The sequence below is a fragment of the Zingiber officinale genome, chromosome 9A (assembly GCF_018446385.1).
Source record: "Zingiber officinale cultivar Zhangliang chromosome 9A, Zo_v1.1, whole genome shotgun sequence".
Classification (NCBI taxonomy): domain Eukaryota; kingdom Viridiplantae; phylum Streptophyta; class Magnoliopsida; order Zingiberales; family Zingiberaceae; genus Zingiber; species Zingiber officinale.
This window is the reverse complement of record NC_056002.1, coordinates 134,203,841-134,228,958: the sequence shown is the minus strand read 5'-3', so window position 1 is coordinate 134,228,958 and position 25,118 is coordinate 134,203,841. Positions and strand designations below refer to the sequence as shown.

Genomic DNA, 25,118 nt, shown 5'->3' with positions numbered 1-25,118 from the left:
TGCTGATTTTATTTTTTTTTTAAAGAAGTTACAGTTAGCAACAACTGATTTGTAATGAAGAATTTACAAATATCTTTTATTTAAATTGATTGTTTCTAATCAGAATCAAACTGATAGAGCTTTCCGCTGGCCAGTTTTCCGCCTGGTGAGTTTTCCACTTCTGCCTCTGTTTACAGAAGAGTCTATGTGGGAACCAATTTCATTTGATATATTGAAAATACAACAAACAAACATACTAGCTTTTGAAACGATAAAACACCATGCCCAGCAGAGAATTTCCAGCAAGTACAACAGTATCATTCATTTATTTGAGAAAAGCTTTACCAACCTGATACACAGGTAAAATACTCTGTAAAGTTACCTCATAAAACAAGCACATCAAACATTCTCAACTAAATTGTTCTTCAATTATTTTGTCTTAATTAATCAACATGCCAGCCATGTGCCTGCCCACAACAGCATCACTTTAATGAACAAATAGCAGATAAAAAGATATGAAACAAATATATACACAAAAATCACATAGATACAGAAGGGATGAAATAAACAGAAACACACAAATTACATCATTGAAGAGTATAAGAGAGAAACCATAATTCATGTACTAAACAAAATAACTATAATTGAAACCATGTTTCATAATTCATGTACTAAACAAAATTTTACCAAAAAGCAACCAAAAAGTTCACACTTCATTCGCCTTCACTTATGAGGATCCTTTCTTTTCTTCATTTTAGCTTCCAATTCACATTCATTTTTAGATACCAAAGTATTTATGCTGGACATTATCATGAATTTCTGCCCTCCTTGTACAATTGACTTGCATGGTTCAACACTTTGTATGTAGGCTCTTCCAAAAAAATGGTGTAGGTGCCCTTACATTGGCCATATTTGAGGGAATTTGACATTGTTTAAACTGCTTATACATGGATAAGGGAGCCATAGACCTCCATGGGGGCATTGTTGTAGTTTGTTGAGCCATTGGTTGAGACATATTGTTGTCTTTCCCCTGTGACAAGTGATTTTTTTAGATAAAATATTTCTATAGAAAAATACACTACTAAACACAAAATAAAACATTAGCTTACACTACTATTGCCATGATAGATATTTGACTTCTTTAAATCATTTTCTCCAATGGTATTAACATCATACCTGGCATTCCTCCTCACCTGAAACAACATTTGTAAGAAAAATTACTATAGAAAAATAATAATTGATAAATTACTATAGAAAAATTATCATAGAAAAATTACTATAGAAACACATACCTGTAACTTTGATGGTGGTTGACCTATGAGCTCTTCAGTCAACTGACTTAAAGGATGTTCTTGTGACTGTTCGATTTGTTCAGATTCCACTGGCCTTACTAGTTCAGTTTGAGTACAACCTTTTTTATTGTGACCCTTAACACCACAAATGCTACATGTCACTGTTCGTTGTTGCCTCCTCATTTCGTGATCATTTTTTACTGTCTTTATTTTGCTTTTTCATTTTGTCTTTATCGTTTCAGCTTTGTCTCTTTCCATTCTTCTTGCTCGTTTGGGCCTTCCCAAGGGTCTCCCAAAGTTTGGTGGAAGTACTGGAATAACTCCTGTTGGTTGCCATTCACTCCTACCATTTAGTGGCATCACTATATGAGAATAGACTTGTTTGTATGTGGCTAAACTATAGCATTTATGCACATAATCGAAATAATCCAATCGTTGAGCTAAAATAGCAGATAAAGCATGGTTGCATGGAATTCCACTCAAATCCCATTTCCTACAACCACATGCCCATTCTTTTAGGTCTACACTGTACTTACTGCCATCATAGCATGAAACTTGATAATGAAAGTTATCTGCTTTAATTGGTATGCAATCCCCAGTCTTTGTCAAATTCTTCTCGATTAGTTTTCTTATTCGAGGACAAAACAATCCTTCCCACTTTTCTTCGGCCCTGTCCCTGTTAACTTGCATTCTCGTCATGAAGTATTCAACAAGCCATTCAAGCATTGACAATATGACCTTCTCCCTTGCATCTAAAATACTGCTGTTAAAAGATTCACAACAATTATTCAATAAAAAATCACATATAGAGTTGGTTGTGAAGTGTGATCTACTCCAATGCATTGGTGGCTTGTCATTGAACCAATCAGCAGCGCTTGAATCAATATCCCTCATTTCTGCCATTTTTTTCCTGAATTCATTCACTGTTGTAGCTGTGCCACATTTCCATAATGCATTTTTAAATGCTTCACCTCTAAACCCAACCATTTTAAAATTCCCATGCAGCCTAAGACAAAACCTATGGTTAGCCCTTGGGAATACTTCATTGAATGCTTGGATCAACCCTTTTTGCTTGTCAGACATGAATGTCCATTCATCATCCTTTTCAATATTCAAATCTAATTTCAACAAACTCAAAAACCAGCCCCATGTCTCACATGACTCATTATTCACAATGGCAATAGCAATTGGGAAGTTACTATTATTTGGATCAATTCCTACAGCTGATAGTAACACCCCACCATGTGGTCCCTTCAAATGACACCCATCGACCCCAATAAAATGCCTACACCCTAACAAAAATCCAACTTTCAATCCATACAAACACATATAAAGCCTGTCAAACCTATTTTCGTCGGTCGCATCATTAGTGCCAATCACAACAATGCTCCCAGGGTTCGATCTCTTCACCTCATTTGCAAAATCCCAAATCAGTGCATACTGCTCATAAGCTTGTCCTTCAACTAATTGAGTTGCTTTTGCTTTTGCCCTATAAATTTGAGACTTTGAAACGATGCATCTAACGTCTTCCATAACATCAGTTCTAAAGCCTTTCACATTTCTTTTCGGATCTGATCTGATCTTGCTCATATACTTTTTAGACAACCAAGTTGATTCTAGATTTTTCACATACAAATTCATCGCACATGTGTGTTCAGGCACATATTTCATGATTTGAAAAGTGTATTCTCCACTAAGCTTCAATGCATGAAGCTTCCACTTACACTCCTCAGCTGCACACTTAGCATATACTCTGATCTTGTCATTTTTGGTAATGTTAACACTTCTTCTATTTTTTATAGCATGTGAGTGTATTGCATCTCTCAATTCCTTCTTGTTGCTAAACATCATTCCCAACTCAAAATTTGGATTATATTGTTGTTCACAATTAAAAAAAGGAAATAGCTCCTTTGCATCATTTTCTATATTCGATCCATCTTCACTTTTCCTATATTCATCCTCACTGTCAATTAAATTCTCCTCAGCTAAATCCTTAGCCATATATATTTTTAGGGCACCTTCCGAGCAATTATTTTCCCTACACCACTCACTGTTAAAATTCACATTAGCATTGTATTGATCATTATCATCATCATTTGTGCTTTCAACACTTCCATTTTCATTCTCTAAACTAATGTTCTCTTCCACTGCATAGTCACTTTCTTCACTCAAGTCGCCGTGCATTCGATCTTCATTAGGTGCATATGGAAAGAAAGTTAGTATACTACACCATTCTAAATAAATAAAAATACACGGAAGAGTTAAAAAAATTACACTAAGCTGAAGCTTCCATCAGATTAGACATAGTAAAATAATTGTTCTGCTCATAGATTTATTTTTTGCCAAAAGCCCCGATTCCAACCAATCAAGCAAGTTAACAATTCTATTTGACACAAGTACTAGGTTTGTAGAAGTGGGTGATGTTTGAAGCCTAATTACTCAAATTTTACCTTCATTTTAATTGGTGGATGGAAAATCATCCATAAAAAAAGCAAGGAAAATTATCACAGGCAGAAAAGGAGAGGAGATACCGTCGAGGGAAAGGGAGAAGACGCCGATCCTGCTGTGAACACCACTGCCAGGTCGCATGGAAGTCGACCCCGCAGCAACCGGAGTTGGCGCTGGAGTGGAGCCTGCGAGTGTTGGTGGGGAGGGGGCAGAAGGTTGGGACATCGGCGGCGGGGCCAGGCCCGGCCCTGGAGGAGGGCCATCCTGGGCGATGGCCCTGGGCCTAGATTTTTTACGGGCCCAAAATTTTTTTAAAAATATTATGTTTAAGTTTAATAGGTGTAGTGCAGGAAATCAGTAATTAAAATCAGATTTAGGGCTTTTCGTTTTGCTTCTGCCGCCGCCTGAGCGAAGAAAAGCTTGCTGCGGCCGTGCGGCGCCGCCTGCTGCCTGAGAAAGCCAAGGTCTTCCGCCTCTTCGGCAGGGAGAAGTCCGTTCACCACGTCCTCGGCGGTGGCCAAGGTACCTTACTACCTTTCGATCCAACTCATTTTGGTATCCTCAAGAAGATCTTAGCCGGAATACTCGTTGGTGCCATTGCTATTTGGATTCTGTTCGAGTTCGTCTGCTACCATCTACTTCCTTTAATTTCCCATGGCCTCATCATCTCTTTGCTCACGCTCTTCCTATGGTCGAAGGCCTTGACGTTTATTAACAAGTAGAAGAACTCTTTTGCGGCACTTGGAGCTCTCCTCTGGTCTCAGTTCACCAGTGAACTGTTTGCTTATTTTTTTTTATTATTTTCAGATCTCCACCGCACATTCCAGAGGTGGGAACTCTCTAAAATATTACAGAATTTTCTTAGCGACCTGTTTTTTTTTATTTTCAGATCTTAGCGAACTGTGTTTTTTTTGTTTTCTTTAATTTTTTTTCAAGGTGTAGATTGTTATTCAAATATAGTAATTGTTTATAGAATTTTATTAATTATGCCTGTTACAGTAGCATCAGTTGAAAGAAATTTCGCCCAGGGCCTCCTGAGTCGAAGGACCGGGGCTGGGCGGGGCCAGTGGAAGAAAAGGGCGTTTCGTTAGGAGGAGAAGGAAGAAGGCAGAAGCAGGGAAGGAGAGCACGATCGGCCCTGGAGCCTGCGGGGGTCGGTGGGGAGGCGGCGTCGAGGGGTGGAAGGGCGATTTAGAAGAGAGAAGGGAGATCAGTGTATTAGCGTAGGTTTAAGTTCGGTGTGTATTAGCGTAGGTTTAAGTTCGATGTTTTTTTTTGTGAAATGCTGACTGGTTATAGAGAAACAACGTCTTATTTTTCTTAGTATTTTTTTCCACGTAAGCAATTGATGACCGCCGACTAAGCGATTACCGGTTAAAAATTTTAATTTTAGAAAAAAGGATTAAAATTGAAAAATATTACTAAGTTACGGGACTAAAAGTGTAAATTAACTCTTAACAGGATGACAATTGGAAAAAAAGTAAGTTACAGGACCAAAATCATAATTTTCTCATGCATGCATTTGCATGGAATGTAAATTGTGGATATTACCTTGATGTGTACAATATCTATTAGCTTTTGATGTTGTAAAAAGAATATTTGTGTATTTTATGAATACTGTTGGAAGAAGAATATTTGTGAATATTTGTGTATTTTCTTGGATACTGTTGGTTTTTTATTGTTTCGAAAATCGAATTTGTGTCGTTAAACAATACTGATATTACATTAATTTTCCACCACTGCAAAATCGGTGTCATTAACTAATATTACATCGGTCGTATATTGCTGCTAAAACTGGTGTTATTAACATATAATATTACATCGATTTTACACCCGATGTCATTAAGTGATATTACACCTAAAATGACAGACTTTTTACATCGCCTTCATAGACATCAGTCGAAAATGTAATAGACAGCGGTGGAAAACCGATGTCTATGAGGGTTTTTGTTGTAGTGCGACCCAATATACAAGGTAACATCTATATATATATATGATAATGTTACCCCTCCCATCACCTACGCGTGCCCCGCATGCGCGCCTGAGGAGGGCTGCCCACATGACAATTAACCCATGTGGGCAGCCACACCTTGGTTGGGCAAGGTAAAAAATCCCTATATAGAGATAGAGAGGAATAATATGATGCACACTCATACTCATCCAAGAGCACCTAGTATTATTTTTATTTTTATTTACTTCCTTTAGTCTAAATATTATATCTTATTTTTTAAAAAAAAAATTAACACTATGTGCTCACGGATAGATGTGCAACATAACATTTTCGTATATATACGGAAATGTTTGATTGTATTACTTATCAGTGAGCACATATTAATATTAATATTAAAAAAAATAGGGTTTAGGATTTAAGAATTAAGATTAACCTATAATATTTAGGTTACGTAACTTTTTTCAATTAATATTTTTTTTAAAATCTTAAACTCTAAATATATATAATATATCTAGTGACCATTTAAAATTTTTTATCTTAAACACTATAACCTAAGAAGAAAGTCTGAACCCTAGAGAAAAAATTTAATTGACTTAAATCCAATATAATGCAACCCTTAAATTTAAAAATTTTAAATTCTAAATACATACTCTAAATACTAAAAAAAAAAAATGTGGAACCGTCACATCAACGGCCCCCCTAGAGCCGGTCCCACGGATATGGAGGGAGGTAAATATAAGTACACAGATGGAAAGTACATAGCGGAGACGTTAACCCAAGGCAGTGACACCCCGGGGATCGACCCCTGGACCTTTTAGCCACAGAACCATGCACTCCCCATCTGTGCTACGCCCTGAGGACATACATACTCTAAATACTAGATATTATACATCGTGAGTATCCATTTTTTTTCATTTTATTTTTTCTTAGTTTAAACACTATAATTTAATCCTTAAATCCTAAAGATAAAATCTAATTGATTTAAATACAGATGCCTCGAGTGAGCATAGTGACACACTAAACAATCGTGCAGAATATCAATTATATATATATATATATATATATATATATATATATATATATATAATATTTTTAAAAAAATAATAGTAATAATAAATATTAAAGTGAGGTAAAATTATGGGAAAAATAAAGGGTAAAAGTCAGAAGGTGCTCTTATTTTGTTGGAATCATAGAAGGGCGCCATTTTACTTTTTTATATCAAAAGTACACCTTACTCCACTGTCAATTCAGGTGTAATTATTCAGCTACGATTAGATCCTTTTAAGAGGTTAATTAGGCAGCTAAAGGTCGTATCCTAGATATGACATATTATAGGATTTTTTTTTTTCTAACTCTAAGATCGATGATTGTTTGGATAGACCTTAGTGAACGTTTTTCAATTTATACTGGTAATCGATGAAAAATTTCTATAAAATTAGACCAATTCCTTCCTAGATCAGTTGGTTCGAAGAGTTAGAGACTTAAATTACCAAAAAAGAATTATTTAAGTATACTATTCTCATTATCTTTGGCCTGAATTCTGAATTGATCTGACGTGTTGTAGTAGCTACAAAATCATAATTATTATAATTCATACTTATTTAAAATATTATAATTGAGGATAATTAAATGGTGGTAAAAGATGAATATGTTCGCCTCTAGTGCCTCCGTCCCAACACTGAGGAGGTAAATCACGAGTAACTATTAGTCTTTGGAATAATGACTAGTACATAAGGAAAGTATTACCTCGACTTTGTCGAGATTTGAACCCCAAATTTCATGATGATAATACTTCATGTATTAACCATGAGATCGTTCCGAGTGGACTAATTGATGATAATTAAATAATTATACATGAAGTGGAGTGTTATTTTGATTAAAAAAATGGGATGCTTTGATGATTTTAAAAAAACTAAGACGTTTTTTTTTTTAATTTTTACTCAATAATTAAGGCCGTCCTTTATTTTCTTTATCAAGAAAGTGTTCAATCTGGAAAAAATATTACCCCATGATTTACCTTACATTTATATATAAATGGGTCATTAAAAAATATTTATAACGACATTTTAAATTAAATGTCAAAGTGTCGGTCTTAGATATCTAGTAGTGCTAGAGCACCAACTAATCGATATTATAAAAATATTAATATTTAAATTAAGTTTAAAAAATATAGAATATTCAAATTCTATTCGAAGTTTAAAAATATAAATAATATTAATTCGAACTCAATTTGAAATAAAATTTGAGTACGAATCAAATTTCACTAGTTTGGCGGCAAAAGTTTAAATAGAATTGAACCATATCTCGAAATGACTCAAACACATCATTTCAGGCCCACTTCATACCTAATTTTTCAAGCAAGTGGAATGAATAATGCTTATTAAATGGGCCAAACAAAATATTTAAAGCTGAACAGATGGAATGAGCTAAATTAAACATTGTGTAGAAAAATTTAATGATAGTAAAGATTATTCTTTGAATGCAATATTTTTATAAATCACATATATTATTTTAAAATATTATCATTATAATGACTCTATTGCTTATTGGGAAGTATGCTTGGTTGAATTTCTTAGGCCATGTAAAAACCCATTGTTTTTTCTTCCATGCTAGTCTCATCTCCAACTCTCTCTAGCCACACCAACAATTATTTGCCATATCGAGCATACGATGGCGGCGGTGAAGGAGGCACCATCGCCGGCAGCAATGGCTAAGGAACACCGAAAGGCCATTTAGAGGCATAGTCTTTAAAAGAATGTCTTTTATAGTACATATATATGTTTTTCGTGTGGATTGTAGGTTCATCATCTTTAAAAAGAACCCATCCTCATATCAAAATTTTCGATATCAATCTCTCTTCAACTCTATAGAAACCTTATTGGACCTATGTGAACCTTTTGCCTTAGTTAATGTCGTTGCAACATCTTATGAAATACTCTTTTAACTTCCTCCTACTATCACTTCACTTTGGATCGACTTGAAGCTCTTTGAAGATCTTCTTTCCACTATGTATTCCTTCTCACCACTAAATCTCACTATGAGTCATTGCAGCTCATCGAACTTCAACAGTCGCTGTGCATTTGGCCTGCCGCCGAGGTCAAAGGTGTTTCATTGCTAGTCTCAAGGTGGAACAATTCATCTAGCTCAATATCAAGTGTCATGAACAAACTCTGAAACCGCAAATGGAAGTATCGATGAATATTTTGATAAAAACAAAAACCCCACTGAAACTCAGATTCATAGGATTTAGCCACTGAGCTAACTCAGTTTACAGGGAGCAAATGAATGGTAACACGATATCCATGGATCAACATCAAATCCATCAAACTCGAGCAAAATTGAAATGTCAAACAAAGGGACAACTTAATAAAGCTATAGTGACCACTAATTGGAGCAAAAGGTAATACCGCTCATCTCAAACGGTCTAGTATTGCTAGCTGTAGTAACCACTAATGATTAACATGAAACAGGATATGGGAAACATTCAGGTTTTAAAATTCCTCCACTGCATAAGAACTAAAAATAAAGGATCCAGGCAATAAGAATTTAGAAAAAACTTTTCTTGGTGAGAAATAAAGCAATCAATTACCTTCTCAAGGAATTACTCTGCTAAGTTTTCAACATGTTTCTCATGAGCACCAGCACAGACACTTGTCTCCATGAAACCGAGATCTGGATAGTTACGATGGTTCAACGAGTGAAGCCAGAGCGCAACGGCTCCTTCTTTGTGCTCCATGGAGGCGATGTGAGGGTATATATACTTCATTTTAAAATCTTCAGCTTCTTCAGCATATGCATCCATGGTCAGTGGCTCATGTGAGTCCTTCCATTGATTATTATAGGAAGTGAATTGGCATTCGTCTAGAAATAGTCCGACTTCAGGAGCCGTTGGAACGTTGATTCTTACATCCCTGAACAATGCAAAAGATAAAATGAATCACCCGAAACCTGGAGATAGAAGTTCCCTACACACTATGGGCTAAAAGGAGCTCATACTTTCTTAAGGCTGCATCCATAAGCGATTCAGGTGCACAATTCCTCATCACTGCAACAGCGAGGCCGATCATCTTCCTGATCTGATGGAGCATGAAGCTCTGCCCTACAACTTCACACTTCACAAACTCAATCCCGTCAATACAAACGACACTATTTGCATGGAAGGATATGATGTAACGACGAGCAGAGGGATCTTCAGGCTTAATTCTAGTCGTGAGGTTATGGAAGTTATGGGTTCCTACATAATGCTGTAGGATTCGATTGAATCTCGCTTTCTGTTCATCATCATAACAAAACTTGGTTTTGGCAGTCAGTTGCTCATTGGATTCATCATGAACTACAGTTTGCATTGTGGATCTCTCTTCCAAGAAGGAATCCCTATTGCTTGGATTACCACATTCATCCACATTGGAAGCCCTAAGCTCACCTTCCATCGATATAGAATAAGCAGTTTCAGGTTGATTTTCAGTCAAAATTATATCTGAGGCACCAAGTTGATCATCACCAGCTCCATCCCTTGCAATATCAGGTTTTTCTAGCTTAGTTGACTCAAATTTACCATCCTCGACTTGTTCAGAATCAGGCCTTTCTTCCTGCTTAGATCCCTGAGAAAAGGGATCCGTGGAGGTAGGTATCTTGCGTCCCCTTTCTGAGCACTCTAAGCAACGAGTGAGCTCGTTGTCAGATCCGATGCTCGCCATGACGGACTCCCGGTCCGGATGTGCGCTAGGGTCAAGGGAAAACACGGGAAGAAGGTAGACGTACCGTCGCCGATCACAGAATTTCTTGGCGCTGAAGGAATTGGTGACTCGCTTGAAGCCGAAGACGGTGATCTGGTCAGGGAGGTGGGCGTTGAGGCGGGCAACGAAGCCAGGCGGATCGACGTAGAAGCGTCCCGAGACGACCTGAGCAGCAGCGCTGACGCCCTTGTCGGTGCGAGCAGATCGGGCCCAATCGTAGCGGCGCGAGAGGCCGCGGTCGGAAGCAGGGACAGCGTCGGCGAGGAAGAGGGCCTCCTCTAGATCTCCCTCAATGGTTCGGGCGCCGGGGTTCTTCTGCATGCCCTGGTACCCGGCGCCGCAGTAGCCGAGGAAGATGGCCACCTTGCGACGCTTGTAGCGCCGCCGGGGTTCGCCGGGGGCGGACGAAGGGGCCTCCTCGGCGTCGGAGGTGGTGGCGGAGGAGGACATCTTGAGCTTCTTGGGAGGGTGGGGAGGAGAGGAGGACATTAGGGTTTATATGAACGACTGCGAGAGTGCGAGGGGGGAAATGGTAAGGGTGTCAATTCGGGTGGGTCGGGTTAGGTTCGGGTGGGGTCAATTTCTTTTTAAAAATCTCAACCTGAACCCAACCCGAACCCGAATTTAACCCGAAACTCGAATCCGAACCCGAACTTCACCAACACGACCAACCCAAATCTGACCTGAATAGCCCAAAAAAACCTAATTCAAAATGACTTTTTTTTTTTTTTTACTATTTTCTCTATAATTCTTTACTTTTATATCAATACTCCATCATTAGAGCATCTACATTAGTTTCCTTATCCAAAATGTATAATTTAGGGTAAAAAAGTTATTTTTATTAAATTTGGATATCCACTTTTCACTACATAATATATTAGCTTCTCTTTTTTGTTTAGGGAATGAAATCTATTCCTTAAATTTTGAGAAGTACTGTTTATAAATGTTAAATTTAGGGAATGGATAACGCAGCTGATGCAAAGATTTTTTAGCTATCCTATCCAAAATTTAGGATAAATTTTTTGAGTAAGGTAATTGATGTGGATGCTCTTATCATACAAACATTGATATTAATATACATAAAAACATCTTAATTTTCAAAATAAAATTTGATTTAATCCCAAAAAATCCACTAAATCCTAAATTCGAGTCAACTCGAATCCGACCTGAACCCGATTCGAAAATTTTCAACCTGAAACCCTTCAATCTGAACCCTACCTTAAAATACTCAATCCAAACTTGATTTTTTTTTGGGTTAACTCGGGTTGGGTCGTCGGGTCGGGTCGGGTTAATTATTGACACCCTTAGGAAATGGCAGTTTTAAGAGCGCGACACAAAACCCTAGAAATGAAGGCGTGAGGCCGTGGGTCAAACAGCAGCATGGGCATCAGACGAGAGCTCTCTTTTAGTTTATACATCCTCTCACAAAAAAAAGTATTTGTATTTAAAAAATTATTATTTTAATATAAAAAAATATTATTGAAGGATATTAATATAATTAGATCAATTAGATGAACATATATGACTTAAGAGAGCTGCTTTTCCCTCTGTCAACGTACACCCCCTCCATCTCCCCTCTTTCTCCCTGCTAAAAGACGCATGTAGCCTTCTTTGTTTTTTTTTTCATTTAATTCTCATTTAATTTTAATTTTTTTAATTAATTTTATTTAAAAATAACTCTCATACAATTATATTTTTAATTATATTTAGTTTTATTTTTTAAATAATTTAATTTATTATTTTTTATCAATACTTTATTTTTCAATTTTATATAAATTTTATTTAAGTTTTATTTTTTAATTAATTTAATTTATTATTTTTTTCATAATACTTATATTTTTCAATTGATTTTTTTAAATTTTATTTTTTTATTAATTTTTTAATCAATTTCTTTATCAATTTTTTATCAATTTTATTTTTTTCAATAATTTTTTATATGTTTATAATCTTTTATTTATTTTTAGTTTATATTTAAAATTAAAAAAATACTACCAATTAATAATGAACACATTCATAACTTAGGAACAAACATATTTTTTTCCAAATGAAGAGTACATGTAATAATACAAAAAAAACATAAAAACATATAAAAATAGAAATCTTAATCAATATTGCCTCCAAATTCTGCTCCCGGTGCATTTGGTGGTTGTGCACCTATTACTTCGTACCACAAATAAGCGTGTGTCATGTAACGAGTGACCCATCCTTTAGCTTCATACGATGAATGTTGTCACCACCAAGTTGGAATGGGTGGTACAGGATAATGAGGATATAAGAAAACTTGTACGAAGTGATTGCCAATATGAGCAATAGCTATTTCTCGACGCTCTTGGTTTGGAACTGGAGGAGTTCTTAATGGCAAGTGAGTAAAACAACTCCCAATATTCTCACCAAATGTATGAAGTACAAGATTGTACCTTGATGCGATGACAATTCCCAAAGGCATAGCGTCCATCCAATATATTTCTAGTGCACACTACTCGAAATAATTCAATGAGAATAATAGATTGGTTACCAAATTTGTATCTGGATAAAGTTGATCATATAGATCCTTATTTTGTTGAATCTCTTCTATAAGCTCAAATCGTACTTGAACCCAACCTTCTTCACCATACCCAATTAGTGCAGCTATTGCCCTGAATCCACAATGACCATCAGGTTGAACATCAACAGTGTGAGAAATATAACGCTGCAAAGGCACGGGTAATTTCTCAATATAAGTATCACGGATTGGTGGAACTGGAGAGTGATCATGGGTCGTTTGAGTATTGCCAACCTTCGACCCTCTTCCACGCCTTCCTCTCCCTTGAGATGTTGCAATCGGTTGAGAGACCCTAGATCCTGAAGTGGATGCTTCTCCGAAAGAAGATATACGGTGCCCACTTTGCTCATCTCTACCCATAGGTCGACCTCTATGTTCTATGTTATATGAAGGAGCTCGCAATGTACTTTGAGGTGGATCAATCATATCAAGAAACTTGTTTATCATATGCTCCCGCATATATGGATCCATCCCATCTAATATCTCAACAACGTGGGATGTCCTATTAGGTTCTGCTCCCTCGTCATTAAACTGATGTGCGTGCATCGACAATCTCCTCCAATGAGCGTTGATACTCTGAAGCGGAATTGGAATGGAAAAGTACTGGTAATGTGCAAGATCATGCTCGCATGGCAATCCGTATACAATTTTGATAGAACAGTTGCATCTGCCGGATAGCTGGTGAGATGTTTCCTCAATACATTTTAGCTGACCAGAAATCAACTCCATTGCCTCTAATGAAATCCGACACCTTATTTGACTGAAAATGTCATCATGTAAATGTTGATGGCGTGGAATGTTCAGAGATTTTTCGAACGACTTCTTAATATCCCCGAACTGAATTCTCAACATCTTATGTATTTTTTCAAAAGATGTCTGTAGGGATGACATGATATCTCCCAAATATAACTTCAATCTCACATGTGCAGATTCTGACCTGTAATAAAAAAAATTCATTGTGTTTAAATACTGAAAAGAATTGAAATACTACAATAATGAACAAAATTTAAATAATAAAACTATAAAATGACTATACCTTTGATTTGAATTGCTCCCGAGGTGCATACATGTATCAACCCATGCTGAAACAAACCGCTCTTTGTAAGGGTGTAACCATGTATCCCAAAGATAATTTAGAGCACCCTCGAATCGTTGATACTCTTTGCGCATGACATCCCACTTATGCTGATAAGACCATTGTGTCGATGAATTAATGAGTGAGTGTCATGATGCATAAAAATGTTGCCACTCCAGACCAAGCATAGGGGCGCATTTCTTCATTACGCACTGGTTTATGTGCCAAATACAAAGGATGTGACATGCATTGGGAAAACATGTTTCAATTGCATTAATAAGTGATAGATCCCAATTTGAAACAAATACCAATGGCAACGATGCCTTCTTTTCAACCATCCACTTCTTTAATGTACCTAATGTCCATGTCAGTTGCTCTGTCTTCTCATTACTAAGATATGCAAACATAAGTGAGTAAGTTCGCAATGTGGATGTGATATCCACAACCTCCAATAGTGGTATCCGATACTCATTGGTCTTGTATGTGACATCAATGATCAACACAGATAAAAAGTTGACAAACAACTCTAGACTTTTTGGATGAACCCAAATAATATCTATGATTTCGTTGGTGTCTGGATTTGTACGATATTTATGGAGGTATTTTTCTTGATTAATTGGTCTAAGACATACTGAATAGAATTTAGACCACCCCGTTTAGCGGATTTATTTGTGAAAATAGCATTATAAATGCTTTTGATCCCCGTAGTGTTTGATGGGTCTCTTTCCTTCAAAATACTAAGAATTTCACGAGGTGTGGTGCTGTTGGCCATGTCAAGCACAAATTCTTTTTCTTTTGATTTTAACCTACTCGGGTACTCATGTCTATCCATATATTCTGCTAATTGATGATTATGAAAACCACAAACAACCCTTAAACCCCACATCACACCATCTGGAGGTATTGGTATACCTCGCAGCTCAAATGGGCATTCACATTTTTTAGTCCCAGTATTTCTTTTTAAGGATTGCCCATCAACTAGATATCGTGGCGGTTTATACTTTCCACCTCTTTCACACTAAAGATGGTACTTTGGTAGTTTGCCACCTTTTAAATTAGCAGAATTTTTAATAACCACTACAATGTCATTCTTCAAACCAACTGTCTTTACCCAATTTATCATATCTTCTCTACTTTTAAATATCTATATAAAAAAATATAACAAAGATGTATAAGTATGACATTATCAATCTTAATATAATTTCTCTACTTATAAAATAAATAATGAATATACATAAAACAATGATAATAACTAACATGATCTGTGGTAAATTCGATTGTATAATCGCGACTGTTGTTGGAGATATCTTGACTAGGAACATCATTCTCAATTGACCAACTATCTGAAAATAAGCCCAAATAGTCATCCATATTTTCAGGAAGAGAGAAGGAGAAGCTGAGAGGGAGATAGCAGTGAAGGAGGTGTGAATGAAGAGTGATTAAAATGAAGTGTGAGAGGAGGATTTAAATGGGAAGATTTTGACACGTGTCAAGAGTTGAAGGGTGGGTAATTTAAGGGGAGAGGAGGTTCTGATATTTGTCAAGCGTTTGAGGGGGTAATTTAAAGGGAGATGAGTGTTTTGACGTGACAAGGATTGGAGGATGGGTAATTTAAAGAAAGTGAACAGTTCTGACATGTATCAAGAGTTGGAAGTGAGATAATTTGAAGGGAGGAAAGATTTTGACATGTGTCAAGAGTTAGAAGGTGGGTAATTTAAAGGGTTAAGAGGTTTTGAATGAGTAATTTAAAGAAAGTGAGAAGTTCTGACATGTGTCAAGAGTTGGAAGTGGGGGTAATTTATAGGGATGAGAGATTTTAACATATGTCAAGTGTTGAAAGGGGGGTCATTTAAAGTGATGAGAGATTTTGACATGTGTCAAGGGTTGTAAGGGGGGTCATTTAAAGGGATAAAAGATTTTGACATGTGTGAAGGGTTAGAAGTGGGGTAATTTAAAGGGAGGGGAGGTTCTGACATATGTCAAGCATTGAAGAGGGGTAATTTAAAGGGAGGGGGTGTTTTGACAGGTGTCAATGGTTGAAGAATGACGAATTTAAATGGAGGGAGTGCTTTGACAGGTGTCAATGGTTGGATGATAGGTAATTTAAAGAGGGTGAGAGATTCTGACATGTGTTATATGTCAATGGTTGGAGGGAGGGATGATTTAAAGGGAGAGAAGATTATGATATGTGTTAATAGTTGGATGCGGGTAATTTAAGTGTCAAATTAGGAATGTAATTTAAAAATTATATAAAATAAAAAAAATAAAAATTTTGATAAAAAAAATAATAAACAAAATTGATTAAAGAAATAAAACTAAATAAATATTAAAAAATTAAAAAAATAATAAATAAAATTAATTTAAAATAAAACTAAATAAAAAAAATATAAGTATTAATGAAAAAATAATAAACAAAATTAATTAAAAAATAAAACTAAATAAAATTAAAAATATATATAAGTATTAATGAAAAATAATAAATAAAATTGATTAAAAATTTAAACTAAATAAAAATTTTAAAATATATAAACTAAATAAAAATTTTAAAATATATAAGTATGAATGAAAAAAATTAAAAATAAAATTAATTTTAAAAATAAAACAAAATAAAAATTTTAAAATATATAAGTATGAATAAAAAAATTAAAAATAAAATTAATTAAAAAAATAAAAATATATAAGTATGAATATATTGCTATGAGTTAAAAAAATTAAAAATAAAATAAAAAAATAAAAAAAAAAAAAAAAAAAAAAAGATAGAGGGTAGAATGGTCATTTTGGGGGGGGGGGGGGGGGGGGGGGGGGGGGGAAGGGGGGTGGGCGGGGGAAAAGCAATTTGCATGACTTAATTTTATATCATTCGAGATCTTTAGATCTATTAATTTGGTTAAAATTGATTGATGGACATAGAAAATTTAAATAAATTAGATTACATGTATTTGTTTAATTCTTCTAATTATATTCATGTCCTTAATATTATTTTGGCAAAAATCAACTGATGGACTCGTCTAGTTTTTATAATTATATTTATGCCCTCGAATATCATTTTTGTCCAAATGGATTAATAGATTTAGAGAGTTCGAAATGATATGGAGTCAAATCATATGTGTTCGTCTAGTTTTTTTGATTATATTTACGCACTCAAATAGTATATTCATGTCATATTAAGTGTAATAATTTTTTAAATACAAATTAAATTTTTTTAATCAATAACAATTCAGGACATTATTAGGTTGACGAATAATATCTAAATTGATTGCTGTAGGGGTAGACGCTAGCGAATGCTGAGGGGTGAAAGCGGAATTAGATACGTGATTTTATAATTTTAAAATTTAGCTATTGCTATTCGATAACTTTGACTACATGATCTAAAACCACATAGACTAGATTTACATCGTATCGCGATATCATCATCAACTCCTTGTTTTCTTCATTTGTATAGCTTATTTACAGCAGTTGCTACTTGCTAGTCTCGAACATATTCTCAGTGTATACTTATTGTCGCTGGTTGATCAAAGACGATATGACCAGACATGCACTTTCAAAGTTCGTCAACCAGGAGAAAAGTTTAGTGACATAAAAAATGTTTTGCTCACCAACTAGAGACTTATGATCAATAAACTTCTAGTACTAAAGCTAAATAGAAGGTTAGAGATCTCACAGGGCCGTCACAAGATTCTACGAGGTCCTAGGCAAAAAAAAAAAAAATACATTTAGACCTTTAATATTCTTTTTTTTTAAAAAAAAATTCCTCATCCTTTTTTATTCAAATTTGGGACCGACAATGATGGATTTAAAATTTTTCTTTAAAAAAATAAAATATTAATTTAAAATAAATTTTTATGTAAAATTTAAGGTGTGTTTGGTATACGCATGTTTTTCATTTTCATTTTTGAAAAACGCGTGTTTTTTAGAAAACAGAAAATGACTTTTTGTCATTCTATGTTTTTTCTAGAAAATGCTATCTATTTTTTTGGAAAAAAAAACGCAAACCAAACACCATTTTTCAGAAAACGCGTGTTTTTCAGAAAATAAAATGAAAAACGCGCGTACCAAACGCACCCTTAGTTTTCTAACTTTTTTAGATGCAAAATTATTAATTAAATTTTTATATTCAGAGTTTTGATAATATTTTTTTTCAATTGATAAAATTGTTAGATTATTTAATCTTTCTTGAGACATTGTTGAACGTAAATAAGACTTTATTAATTTTAATTTTGAAAAACTTCTTTATGCTAAAACTACACTAACAAACAGGCCAGGTATAGTTAATAATATTCTATAAGCTATCCATGCATTAGGAAAAAGAATTTAATTTTTTTATAAGGTTCAATACCTCAAATGCGGTTTTTAATTCTAGATTGATTATTTCTTTTAAAAATTTTAATTCTAAAAATAACATGTCATCTGTTAAAAAGTTTTTGATTTAAATATTTTATTTTTAAAAAATCATCATCAAGCAATTTTAACTTTTCTACATCATATAAAAACTTAAAATTATCTTCATATATTTTAAATTGTTCAAATCTACTTTGAACTGAAGAAATTGCATGGTCAATAATATAATTAAAATAATTAATTTTAAAAGATTTTCCGGTGAAAGCTTTACTTCATTAATTTTATTCTCATCAAACCGTTTATTTTCTTTTAATTACACGTTTTCCATGAAATTTTGGTTCTATATTCATTTCATTTGCAATCTTTTTGGCAGAAATCACAACAGATATAAATCCATTTTCTCTATAATCATAAAAAAAGAAACAAGACCATTTAACTGATCTATATAATGCAATAGCAATGTTCATATCTTTATATTATAAAAATTTACTAATAGTGTTAACTGCAAATAATATATCATACCAAATAACAATACCTAATAAAAATTCAAAATTTTCAAACTCATATGTTGCTAAATAATCAGTTTCACTTTTTGTTTTAGGATCATCATTAGTTTCTGCAAGTTTATATAAAGCTTATCGTATTTGTGGAGCTTGATATTTTGTTGCTTTAACGCTTTCAAGATGACTTTTCCAACGTGTTTGTGATAATGGTTTAAGGGTTAAATTAGAAACATAGTCTTGTAAAATTTTTCACCCTTTTTAGAAGAACAAATTAATGAGTAAATATGTTGTATCACACAAAAAAAATGTTATAGCACTAGGAAAAAAATAGCTATATCACATAGTACTAAATTAAGACTATGACAACCACATGATGTATAAAAAACCCTAGAGTTTATATCTAACAATCTCTTTTGTACACATTGTTGTTTACCTTTCATATTAGCCCCATTATCATATCCTTGTCCTCTTAAGTCATTTACATCCAGTTCAATTTTCTTTATTATATTAATAAGCGTATCAAAAAGACCTTTTCCTGATGTATCATCTACTTTTAAAATTTTTATAAAATATTATTCTATTTTGATTGGACTTGAAATATCTACATATCTTAATATAAGAGATATTTGTTCATGATGACTTATATCAGGAGTACAATCAAGTATAACTGAAAAGTATTTTGTTTCTTTTATTTTTTTTAATTATAATATTATTATTTCTTTTCCTAATATATATATTTTTAAAAATTATCTTCATGATCTATTAAGTCATATTTTTCTTCTTATGAATTATAATTATTTTCTTCATTAATATTAATACTTGATGAATTTGATTTGTGATCATTAGAAAGTTCTTGATAGATTTTTTTTTATCCTAAAGTATTATCTTTCGATGAAAATTCAACTAGTTTTTCATTTAAATTTTTAATTATATTATTTTTTGAGTTTTGATTTTGATTATTAATAACAAATCTAATAAAATTACTTAGAATTAAATGAACAATAATTACTGAGTATTGCCGGTACAAATATAATAAAAAATAGTAAATATTAAATATTAAATTTGATTTGAAGAATTGGTTAATTTAAGTAGTTTATATTTTATAATAAACTATACTTAACAAATATATAATAGATGAGATAAGCGAGGGTAGTAATTTGTTTGGAGAGAGGAAAAATGAGAAAAAAATTTCTAATAATCTATTTTTCCAACCATATTTGGGTCCATTTCATCCCTAATTTATTATTTATACAGAACAATAAATAACATTTCAAGAATGAAAAAATTTAAAAAAATATTACCGACGATTGAGGAATGTGAAGGGCGTTTTGTCATATTTTGAGATTGAAAGAATCAACGTCGAGACGATGAGGGACCAAAAATACAGATTACAGAAGATGAAACTTATAAAATGAAAATGTGAGCAAGATGAGATTTAGAGAATGAAAGTATGAGCAAATCAAATTATGTAGTAGTAGTAGTGTAATAGTAGTTTTATATAGAATTATAGGAGAATTATATAATTAATTGAAGTTTCGTTTTTTTGTTGGAATAGATGGTTGTACAATGCACTACTGTGCATGGAAATCGAAGCGACAATCTTCAATAGATGGTTGTACAATGTGCACGTAGGAAATCGAAGCGGCAATTTCAATTGATGGCGGTACAATGTATATTACTGTGCACGGAAATCGAAACATCAATAGGAGTTCTAATTAAAATTAAATTTCAATTATTAAATATATTTAATTTTTTTTAATATTAATGGCCCCAATTTTATTGGGGCCCTAGGCATAGGTCTTATTGGCCTATAATTTCAGCCGAGCCTGAGATCCCAAAATAGCTTCAGTCGTCAAAAATTTCAACATTGAGGTTACTAGAGAGCTTAGTTTAGTTGGTTAACCAAGGGGTGTTTGGTTAATGGATTTGAAAATGAGGGAATGAAATGATAGTAAAAGATAGTATTTGGATTGTAGGTTTGGGAATGATTTCTAAATTTATGGGAATCAACCAAACCCATATAAGTAGGTAAGTTTCATTTTCATTTTCATTTTCATTCTCATTCTCACTCCACTTTACTATCAAACTCATACCCATAATCATTCCCACATAAGAAACCATATATAGTCGTCTCATCAATCATCTAAGCATGTACTAACGAACAACAATCCCATTAATTCTACCTAAACAAAGAGTTTATAAAGCCTAGAGATATCAAAATAGAGGAATATCTACAGACAACAATGTTATCGATTCACTCACTAAAGTATAATCCCAAAAAGAATATAAGGGTGTGTTTGATTCGGGATTATCCTTGATAACTTTAGTTATCCATTCAAGGTTATCAATGAAAACCCTGTTTGGTTTATGTAATCGATGATTCTTGAGTAATGTTCCATGCTCGACACACGTCAGCAAAAAATATATGTAACCCGGAATCGGAAAACCTCGAAAAATTGAGGTTTTTCTTGATTCCGGGGTTAACTAATTTTTGTTACCAAAAATAACTTTCGATAAGAGAAAAATGTAAAAAAAAAAAAGTAAAGAAAAAATTTAAAAAATAAAATATTTTTTTTAAAAAAAAGAAAAAAGACTTAAAAAATTAAAAAAAAATAATAATGTAAAAATAATAAAAAAATGTAAAAAAGCAAAAAAATAAAAAAGGAAAAACATAAAAAATATTTTAAAAGGAAAAAATTAAAATTAAAAAAATATAAAAAAATAACGTAAAAAATTTAAAAATAATAATATAAAAAACAAAAAAAAATTAAAAAATGTAAAAAAGATTTTTAAAATAATTTTTTTTTTAAAAATACATATAAATAAAGAAAAATACGAGAAAGATAAAATAAAAAAATATATATAACAAAAGAGAAAACGTAGAGTTTAAATAATAATAATAATAATAATTTATGATTGATTTTGTAACTAAGGGTGCGTTTGGTTGGGGGTTATCCATCCAAGGTTATCAACAAAAACTCTGTTTGGTTTAGGTAATCGATGATTCCCCGAGTAATGTTCCATGCTTGACACGTCAGCAAAAGGGGCATGCAACCAGGAATCGGAAAACTGAGGTTTTTCTTGATTCCGGGGTTATCGAATTTTTTTTACCCAAAATACCCTCGGATAAAAAAAAATGTGGAAAAAATAAAATGTAAAGAAAAAAATTGGAAAATATAAAAAATAAAATAAATTTTTTTAAAAAACGTAATTTTTTTTAAAGAAAAAATTAAAAAACATTTAAAAATAATAATAAAATTAAAAAATGGTAAAAAAACTTTTAAAAAATAGAAAAAACATTAAAAAATTTATAAAAATACAAAAAAACATAAAAAAGTAAAAAAAAATAGAAAAAATGTAAAAAATTTTAAAAAAAGTTAAAATAATAAAAAATGTTAAAAACATTAAAAAAATTTAAAAAATAGAAAAATGTAAAAACCCTAAAAAATAAAAAAAAAAAACCTAAAAAAATAAAAAATAAAAAACCTAAAAAATAACTTAAAAAAATTAAAAATTAAAGAACATAAAAAACAAAACAAAAAATATATAAAAAAAAAAAAAAAACATGAAAATATAGTAAAATATAATAGAGTTTAAATATTATTATTATTATTATTATTATTATTATTATTATTATTATTATGTATAGTTGGTTTTGTAACTAAACTAGGTTATTCATTAATAAGGGTAATCTAGTAAAATACTAAACTAGGTTATTCATTAAACTTTCAAACAAATATTTTTTTGTTGTATTACCTAGATTGAACCAAACAACATTTGGTTATGTTTTATTCCTCATAACCTTGGTTATGTGATTACCTGGTAATCACATAACCAAGGTTATACATGATAACTTGAACCAAACGTATCCTAAGGGTAATACAGTAAAATATTAAACAAAGTTATTAATTAAAACCTTCAAATAAACAAGTTTTTATTACATTACTTAGGTTGAACCAAACAATATTTAGTTATGTTTTATTCCCCATAATCTTGGTTAAGTGCTTACATGATAATCACATAACCAAGGTTATACATGATAACTTGAACCAAACGCACCATAAAAATCATGCTCGATCGTGCAATGTGAGTTATGTGAGTGATCGACTCTAATGATAATCACATTACATTATGAAAAAATATTCAAAAAAGCAGAGGAAAGATGATAGTTCAAAGGACAAATTGCAAGGCTTGTGTAGATTTTAAGTACAAACAACATTTAGACGATACCAAAAGTAGATCTGTTTCATCATCCAACACTTGTAAATCCAAAGATGACAGTTCTAAGGTGACGATTTCATTTTTTTTTACTTAATTACTCTCATCGTCTCTTAGAACATGACTAACTAATGGACTTATAGAAAGGAAGTCTGTGTCTTAAAGTGAGATCACAAGAGTCTAAATTGCAATTATTGATGAAAGATGCAAAGAAGATATTGTGATCTTTGTATTTATTTACAAAGGTGGTACTTGCAAATAATGACTAAGGTTTCTCGATTTCGAAAAGCCACATCCCTTCGTTTCTTTATTCCCCAACTAATTTACCAAGCGAATAGAGGTAGTAATAGGGTCAAACCTCTCGCAATCTAATCGAATCTGATCTGATTTGATTGTACCTAGTATGTTCTTGGCCCTGTCATGTTAAACCCGGGCTAGTCCATAAGTTGGGTCTCACGGGAGGCACCTCGGTCTACTAGTCAGATCAGGCATGGCTCCGTCCCGATCAGTGAGGAAGATATTGAAACTTGGATAGAACGCAATCGATAAATAGAAAATTATGTGATTATATTGCTGATGAGTTATTGTTGCATTCCTTAGTCACAACTCATTTGTTGTCACTTTCCTTTCCCCAAAGGGGCCATTAACTAACTCATTTGGTAGCGAAGGAGACTTCGATCTACCTAAACGATACACGATGACGTTCAATTATTGGATGCTTGTGTTTCAAGTGATTTCCCATGATTGAGTATCTTGAATAGCTCGAGATACAGTTTACTTGAGTCGATTCATATATTTCTTCAGTCGACTAAATCTACTTAAGGTCAAGTATCCTCGAATACGTACCTAGTTATTGTTGGGCCTTTATCTATAATCAGGTACTGCTTGCTCCTCATACAAAAAGAAGTTGAGCAAGCCTTTGACAATGGCGGAGCCGGTCCGGATGATCTATCCGGGCTGATTCCAGGTTGTGAGCAATGACGGCCAGTTCTGACGTCGTCATCCCAGGCTAATTCCTCTTTCTCTCATTTTTTCATTTGTTTTCCATTGTAAATTCAAGATTCGACGTCGTCGGCCTGCGGGATACAGCCCGGGTAAACTATAACTTGGCTTCGCCCTTAGCCTTTGAGACGTTTGTGCATACATAACACTTGTTTATTATACACACATGCAATACATCACAAGTGTCATTTATGCATGTCAAGATGTGCTTGCATAACACTTTGTTCTTTGTATCTGCATGTAATACTTACATGCATCACAAGTGTTGTTATGCGCCCCTACGAGTTTGGCTAAGTTAGTAAATATAAATTCTTAGGGTTGAATTTTAGAATTGGTAAGTATAAATTTTTATAATCAGTGTAAATTCATCCCACCTGTAACTTGCTTTGTCAGTTATCATGATTTACATCTTCTGTATTGGTCCTAAAATGGACCGACGGGGGCACTGGAGGCGAGCGTATTCGCTTTTTGCCACATAAGTACTGTTTATGCATGTCAAGGACAATTCGTGTTCTATTCATATTTTTCCAACTGTCATACATTTACATTTGTAGGATGAATCTGTTTCAAAAAAACTGTAACCATCACAGACTTCGATCCATTAGGTTGCTTGGCCACTCTGCCTAGCCAGTCGCACGCTCACTCGATCGCTCACTCACCCGCTCAACATCTCTGTTCGACTGGCCACTTGTCTGCTTCTCTTGTCTGACCGCACGCTCGCTCGACTGCTTGATTTTTTCTGCTCGGCCGGTCGAATACTCATTCAACAACTCGGTCGCACATTCGCTTGCCCTCTTGGACTGCTCAGCTTCTCAACCTGCTCGGCTACACCACTCGGTTGGCTGCTCTACTGAACCCGATTGACCGCTCTGCTCGGTTGGATTCTCTGTTTGATCTGCAAACCATTCGCACTGACCACTTGATCACTCTGTCATTTAGTTGCTCAGCCTCACGGTCCACTCTGCCCCACTCAGCTGATCTACAACCCGGTTGGCGATACTATTCACTCGGCCTATGTTCCGACTCAACCAGTC

At 33.5% G+C, this 25,118-nt stretch overlaps 1 protein-coding gene across 4 annotated transcripts; it reads right to left on the bottom strand.

Moving 5' to 3' along the window:
* Positions 1-485: 485 nt before the first annotated feature.
* Positions 486-10,933, bottom strand: LOC122019720 (tRNA pseudouridine synthase A-like). Of its 4 annotated transcripts, XR_006122004.1 has the most exons (4): positions 9,260-9,397; positions 1,272-3,460; positions 1,089-1,172; positions 486-1,009 (listed from the first exon to the last, which is right to left on the bottom strand). XR_006122004.1 is itself a non-coding variant. In XM_042577208.1 (3 exons), the coding sequence occupies exons 1-2, from the start codon at positions 10,893-10,895 to the stop codon at positions 9,272-9,274; spliced, it is 1,539 nt and encodes a 512-aa protein (XP_042433142.1). In that variant the 5' UTR covers positions 10,896-10,933; the 3' UTR covers positions 1,478-1,614; positions 9,260-9,271. The 4 variants fall into 4 exon arrangements, 3 of the variants coding, with proteins under 3 accessions (XP_042433142.1, XP_042433143.1, XP_042433141.1); XM_042577208.1 differs by lacking the exons at positions 486-1,009; positions 1,089-1,172 and adding an exon at positions 9,667-10,933 and having other exon boundaries at positions 1,478-1,614; positions 9,260-9,581; XM_042577209.1 differs by lacking the exons at positions 486-1,009; positions 1,089-1,172 and adding an exon at positions 9,667-10,933 and having other exon boundaries at positions 3,333-3,460; positions 9,260-9,581.
* Between the last annotated feature and the right edge of the window lie 14,185 nt (positions 10,934-25,118).